Source organism: Mus musculus, chromosome 10 (genome assembly GCF_000001635.26).
Source record: "Mus musculus strain C57BL/6J chromosome 10, GRCm38.p6 C57BL/6J".
In the NCBI taxonomy this organism is placed as follows: Eukaryota; Metazoa; Chordata; class Mammalia; order Rodentia; family Muridae; genus Mus; species Mus musculus.
Window position 1 is genome coordinate 88,604,083 of NC_000076.6, and position 7,412 is coordinate 88,611,494.

The 7,412-nt window shown below is 41.3% G+C and overlaps 1 protein-coding gene across 25 annotated transcripts in view; it reads right to left on the reverse strand.

Moving 5' to 3' along the window:
* Mybpc1 (myosin binding protein C, slow-type) overlaps window positions 1-1,147 on the reverse strand; it is an 86,951-nt gene extending 85,804 nt beyond the window's left edge. For 12 of the 25 annotated variants that reach the window (XR_380342.4, XR_871679.3, XR_871681.3 and 9 more), the window contains exon 1: window positions 819-1,146. Coding sequence is in view for 15 of the 25 variants with exons in the window: in XM_006513049.4 (XP_006513112.1) it covers window positions 819-843 (25 nt within the window). In the remaining 10 variants the exon portion in view is untranslated. Of the gene's footprint in view, window positions 1-818 lie in introns of all 25 variants that reach the window. The other 13 variants (XR_871684.3, XR_871683.3, XR_871680.3 and 10 more) reach the window with 4 other exon arrangements.
* Between the last annotated feature and the right edge of the window lie 6,265 nt (window positions 1,148-7,412).

Here is a 7,412-nt window from a genome sequence, read left to right on the forward strand (position 1 = left end):
CACTAGAAGTTAATGTATTAATGAGAATGTACATTTTCATTATTTTCATAACCTCTAACACTAATTTAATTCCATTACTAACCAGAAATTTTAAAATACTGATCTTTTTATAGAAAGGAGAAGTTTTTCTTCTAATGAAGACTACTCTTTAATTGTCTTTCGTTTTTATTCTTAGTTATTTTCTTAAAGGCTACATATTTTAAGATTGTATGCCGCAAAACTCAGGAGAGGTGCAACCTACCACTCATATTCAGAAAAAATTTCTTTCCCAGCAAGAAATTTCAAAGCTGGGCTCCCAAAGGACAATCAAAGAAGAATTCTTATTTGTATATTTCAAATGCCTTTCTGTGAAAAAGAAGAAAAACTACAAATAATATCACAGATTCTTATTATTTGAAAACTTGACCAAATTTATAAAGTGCTTGAAAAAACATCCGATGTTCCAAGCACTGCACACTGCAAACACAAGGTGGAAATTTAGAGAAACAAAGTTAAAAAAAAAACAGCTTGAAAATGCAGCCTTCTTACCGTGAGCAGTTAACATCTTTCATGTAAGCATTTTAAGGACCTTTTGAAATTGAATAATACATTTTCCATTTAATCATTGGAATCAATATAACTTTATAAACTTTTTCAGATATTTCTCAGTTAATTATATAGTCTTCTGGTCTTTTCACACCCATTTTTTAAAATCTTTGTACCCCAGTAATTCTACTGTTTTATAGTCTTTTTTTAAAAAACAATCAGACAACTGTTTAAAAATAAATACTAAAATAAATATTAGAGACCATAAGAAGAATATTTATAGGTGTTCTTACCCTCTTTCTTAGTGGGTTCTGGCATGACCACAACAAAAGATTACTCTCCAAAAGGTTTTCTCCTTTCTAGCAGCGGTTGACAGAAACCCCAAGGGCAGCAGAGAGATGGTGTGGGTCAGTGTGACAAGCAGCTGCTTAGAGGTGGACCGGTTTTATACAGGCTCCGACCATCAATCATGTTGGCGCCTCCCTACTTCGGCACAAGGATGCTGAAACCTGACAGCTCTGGGACCTTTCTCACATCTGTTGTCTGCGCTCCGCTCTCCCGCCTGCTGGAAGGACTCTCCTGTCCGTCTCGTGTGGCAGATGCGAGCATCTCTAACTTTCTAAATTCAGCTGTGCCTCGTGCTCTTTCCTGTTCTCTGCCTGTTCCACAGAAGCGTGTGCCGACTCAGCAGTGCACGGAGTTTTCTGGGCGATGAAATAAATAGATGAAAATCATACTACATGAGCCTGGCTTCTCTCTTAATTTTTATTAAAACTTTTTTTAAGGTATATTAAGAAGATCATTTTTATGCCCACATTATTTGTTCATTTTCCTTATTTCTTAGTTAATGAGATTAAAAATTTTTATTGTATTTCTACACCAATGTTAACTAGTCAGTTAAATATTTTGTTTCATTCTCTCTACTAAGAATAGCAAAGCTGTCTATTTTAGGATACATTGCTCTTGCAACATTTTCAAGAGACAGATATTCTTTTTAAAATTACAAGCATATAAACAAGAATGGAACAAACAGATATGCCACAATGTGAATAGAACTTGAGAGAAACCAGCAATAAAATATAGGTTATACAGTCAAGTTATCCAACCATACTTTCATGAAATATCCTGCCTAGGTAAACATATAACATTGGCAAATAACTTAAGTGATTGTCACAGGCTAGGGGAAGTAGAATTAGAACTGAAGGCACATGAATGCAAAGCTTTTCCTGGCAATGATGAAGGTGTTCTGGAATTGGAGTGTGGGAATGGTTTCATAGCTTTGTGAAATACACACACACACACACACACACACACACACACACACACACACACACACACCACTAAACTGTACATGTGCAACATAAGTAAAGAAAGTCAGATAGACCAGACAATGTTTTGATTCACGGTGACAAATGGCTTCCCCAGAACACCATGAGTAAACAGAACAGTGATTATTAAGATGGCAAATGGGCCCAAAAATATAATCCAAGACAGTCACAGAAGGTATCAGACTTGGTCACTTAGCCTGAAACCTAGAGGAACTAATGAGACCACATGTGTTTTTAACAGAATGTCCCGAACCAGCCACATTGTCTCGGTTAATTTCCCCTGTGACTGAGAGCACAGCTGGGCAGACTTAGTTCTACCAAGCACCGTGCCAAGCTAGGTTTTCATATACGGATGGGAACTCTAGCTCTCAATAGCATCATGAGTTAGCTATGCGGGAAGTCAGAGAGGCAGGCTGGACAGCACTTTCAACGAATACCCCCCTGTTAAGAAAGCCTTCTCTTGTTCTACTGAACACGCCATTCGCCTTTCAAACAGACTCTTTGCTCTTAGATGACAATGGGTTAATGTCAACCACAGAACAGTATATTCTGAATATCACGTTAGACCTGGCTTGAAAGAAGGACAAAGAGCCTACCTGTGTCTACCATGGGGATGTCAGTTAATACATTAAAAGAGTTAAAGAATCTAGAATCTAAAGTCAGGGCCTCAGGTTCTATTCACGGACCTGGTGTAAACCAGCCGAGTTGCTGGAAGGACGTCTGGCTGGCAATCTGTACCTCAGTTTCCTCTTGTGCAAAAGAAGGAGTTTTAAAACTAACCTTAGAGGCTGCGATACCGCTGACATTGAGATGTTTGCTATGGTGGAAGGGCCCTAAAAAGGAATCCCTTTCCCAGAATCCCCAGCACTCCCAGCACGCTGAGTGTGTCCTGTGAGATGGACAGAAGCTCTGCAGAATGCTGTGCTGCAGAGGGATGTTTGTGACACGGATTTCACACATGCCCCGAAGGAGCTGCGGGGCCATCTTTGCTTCAGCAGGGGCCCTGAGGGCTTTTAATACACTGATCGTTTTACTGAAGCAAACACATGCCAGGAAATACTACAGTCCTTGGAGAAAGTATTTTATGACCTGGAGGACTTGTTGGTAACAGGGGACTTCACTACAAAGAGAAAATGATATTGGAGGAGTTGAAAGGCTAGCCGAGTTCAAAGACAAAGAGCTGCATGGTTTATAGGGCAGTTAATGTGAGGATTTTTAAAAATTAGAATAATGTGTATTTGCAGACTCTCAGGAAAGAGAGTTACCGAACCATAATACACACACACACACACACACACACACACACACACACACACACACACTACAAAACAGCAACAATTCAATCAAGAAAGGAATACTCCTTGCTGGCATAAAGCGAGGCCAAAAGCAGATAGTTCAGAATCATCAGAAAGTCAGGCAATGTCACAGCCAGAAGAAAAAAAAATGCCCTTTCCCCAGTCACCTTGGCATCATGCACATGTGTGTATCATGTAGAGGCTGAGGCAGGGGGATCACTTAGCCTGGCATTTTGAGAGTAGCTTGGAGAACACAGTGGAAATGATGTCAAAATTCTCTTAGGGGGACTCAAGAGTTTGCTGTGGCAATTGGACCACTTCTTGCTCTGACCAAAAGCCACATTTGCTCCCCAGTGCCCAACATGGTGGTTCATAACTCTAGTTCTAGGATCTGTGATGCCCTCTTCTGACCTCCGAGGTCACCAGGTACACATATCATACACATAAATACCCACAGGCAAAACATTAAATGTATAAAACATGAAATAAATAAGTCTAAGAAGTTAAAATTCTTTAAATTATTTAATTAAAAAAATGAAAAGGCTTTTAGTATACTATCATGTTCACACCAAGGGCAAAGGGAAAGAGAAGGGAGAAAGCAAGAGAGGAAAGGAAAGGAAAGGAAAGGAAAGGAAAGGAAAGGAAAGGAAAGGAAAGGAAAGGAAAGGAAAGGAAAGGAAAGGAAAGAGAATCCATAATCTCTATTTAAAATCTGATTTTTAGCTGGGGCTGGGGGTGGTAGTGCATGGTAGCCTTTAATTCCAGCTTCCCTGTGGGTGCTGGGAAGTGAACCTGGATCCTCTGCATGAGAAGATAGTGTGCTTACCCACCATCATGGTTTCCATAGTAACTGTACTAGTTTCCCCTCCCATCAGCAGGCTTCTTTGCCACATCCTCACCAGCATTTGCTTTCTAGATGACAGTAATTGTGACTACGATATGATGGAATATCACAGTAGTTTTTCTTTGCAAATCCCTGGTGGCTAAGGAGTTGAACACTTTTAAAAACAAATATTAGTCATTCACATTTCTTTTCTTGATAAATACCCATTAATTTCATTGGCTCTTTTTTCTTTTACTGGAAGTTTTCTGTTTTCCGGTGTTGAAAATGTCAGTTGTTTATGTTGAAGTGTGTAACATAATGTCATCTTAGTCAGCCCCCAGCCCTCTGACCACCCCTCTCCATGGTCAGGTCTGCCTTGGTAACACACTTGAGATATCCTTGACCTTGACAATGGTCCAGAGGTATTAACCAAAATAATAATTAAACTAAAATAATTTTTAAAAGATTTAAGTCAAAAAATAATTGTCATGTTCTGTCTATAATAATTCCTGTGATCTGCTATTCAAGGCTACTTTGAGCCTCATCTGACTTTGGTGTGAATTGTGGCCTTTGTGTTGTTGCCTTTAAAAACGCTCTACCCTAAACTTGGGCATCAAGAGACTTGTTAGAGGCATGAGCCTCCTTTCAGTCTGGCCATCAATAAGAGGACTCAAAACTTTTAATTGGCCTGATCAGTGTGGTTGTCAATAACTGTCTCACATGGATCATTTCAATGTATCCTTGATATATACTCCCTGACTGAAATATGGTCAGCTAAGATCTCTCCTCTTCTCTCCTCGTAAGGCAAAATAATTTTACCTGATGTGGCTACGCCATATTTTCTTGATTAGATCCCGTTTGATGAGCAGTTAATAACAATGGGTCATGTCCATTTTCACAACTTCCTATTAAACTGGAGGAAAAAAAATCATATTTAGACCCTCATTTCATACAATAAATATAAACACCAGAAAGATTTTTTAAATTGGAATAACAAAGCATTCAAAATATTTAAGAAAATTTATTAGAAGATTGGAGTAATTCCCGGGTAGAAACCTTTAAAAAAAAAAAAAAAAAAAAAAAAAAAAAAAAAAAAAAAGCAAAAGAGGGCCTGGGTAAAACAACTTAAAAGTGCCATTAGTCAACTTGGAGTGCTGTAACTAGATGCCAAACAAGCAACCAAGATTTGCTTTTTTATACTTCTGCAATTTGGAAGGCTAAGGTTAGGTATCATCAGTACAGCTGGGTTCTGGTGAGACCCCTTGTCCTGGCTGGCATGTGGCTGCCTTCTCCTTCTGTTCTTGCAGGGCAGAGACGGATACCCATGCAGCAATCCTCTGGCATCTTTTCCTGTAAAGACATCAATGCCATGTTTTGGCTTCACCCTCAGAACCTCCCTCCAACCCAACTAGTTTCCACAAGTCTGTAATACCATCATAGAGCGAGGCATCAGCCTATGACACAGGGAGGAGCAAGTCAGCCTTGTCCAGGAAGAATGTGAGCACATTTACTTAAGACCGATGTTTAGATGGCGATAGGGATAAAGAGAAAGGGCTAAATACTGAAGTTCTCAACCTGTGGGTCGTGACCCCTTTGGGGGGGGGGTGTCAAATGGCTCTTCACAGGAGTCTGTGTATCAGCTATCCTGTATATTAGATTCTTACATTATGATTGGTAACAGTAGCAAAATTAGTTATGAAGTAGGAAGGAAGATAATTTTATGGTTTGGGATCAGCACAACATGAGGAACTTTATAGAGGGTCACAGCACTGGGAAGGTTGAGAACCACTGGTCTAATATCTCTTCTGCCTGCTCTCTGTATTTTCTCCTTTAATGATCCCCCCCCCTTGTTGGGAACAAAATAATAAAGAGAGGCCCGGGGGAGCCCTGGGGAAAAGTTGGGAGGAAAAAGATGCCCAATGCCCCACCAGAGTTTCCCTATTCTCTGGTCAGTCAGGCATGGGAGGGCTGCTACCTACCCTATCCACTCATCCCTGGGTGGGCATTCCTCTATCCCACTCTTCAGGGGGTGGCCAAGGGGCAGCCCTGCCTGGGGACTCCCCCCCAAAACTACTTTGCTAAAGCCACCAGGGTTGTGGGAGAGAGGGAATAGGGGAAGAATTTCCCAATACTGACCAGAGTGCGGGACGGAACTTGAAGGAGCAGAGATGCTCTATGTTTTAAGTGCTTTATTATAGAAATGCAGGGGAAAGAGAGAAGGTAGAAAAAAGGAAGAGAGAGGGGGGGGGAGAAGAAGACAAAGAGAAAGGGAAGAGGAAAGAGAAGTGAGAGGTGAGAAGACAAAGGAGTAAGAGAGTAAGAGAGAGAGAGGTGGGGGCTGAGCACCCCTTTTTATGGTCTTCACTGTTGCTAGGTAACTGGGGAGGAGTTTAGCCTGAAGGCCATTGCTTATGTGACTATTGACCATGCGTCTCTTGTGGGGGCTGTGGGAGGTGGTACCTTAGGCAGGGGCCGGAGTTCCAGGAGCATGAGGAAACACCTACTGTGTCATGTAGGTGAATTATGACCATCGGGGACCAGACCTCAGCTCAACTGGAGACCAGCCTGCAATTCCCCACACCCCTTCATATTATCAGCTATGAGTGTGAAGGAGTTTCAGAACCTACCTCTAACCTTTTTCCTCTTTTCCCCTTTAAGCTCGCTCTCTCTCTCTCTCTCTCTCCCCTCTCTCTCTAAAGATTTATTTAATTTTATATGAGTATACTGTAGCTGTCTTCAGACACACCAGAAGAGGGCATCATATTCCCATTATAGATGGTTGTGAGCCACCATGTGGTTGCTAGGAATTGAACTCAGGACCTCTGGAAGAGCAGCCAGTGCTCTTAACTGCTGAGCCATTTCTCCAGCCCACCTACCTCCAGCCTTAATCCAGAGCCTCTACTTTGAAACCTGAGCTGACTCTAAACTAAATATTAAAATTTTCATCAGAAATAATGTAACTGCTAAAAGTGGTGTGTTTCCTCTCAGTCTTTCCTATGCATACTTGGAAGGGGTTTGAGTTTTTAGCTAAGTCACGGAAATCGGAAACCTGGGATCCAAAATGAAATTCAAAATCCCGAAAAGAACAAATTAGAAGAAACCCCTTGAAGAATGAAAGCCAGGGTGGTGACTCACACTGTAATCCAGCACTGAGGAGTGGAGACAGGAGGCCTGAGAGTCCAAGGGGATCCTCAGCTAAGCAGCAAGCTTGAGGCTAGCCTGGGCTACATGACATCCTGTCTCAAAAAGACAATAATTCAAATAAAATTTAAAGAATGAAGCCAAGCATGGTTCTATACAGCTATATTAAAAATCAAGGACAAGGGTGGGGGGATCAAGAATTTGAGGCCAGCCTGGGTGAGGCCAGCCTGGGTGACACAGCCTGTGAAAAACATGAACGATAACTCCACAAAATAGTTACCCAAAGTCTTGTGTCTTCCC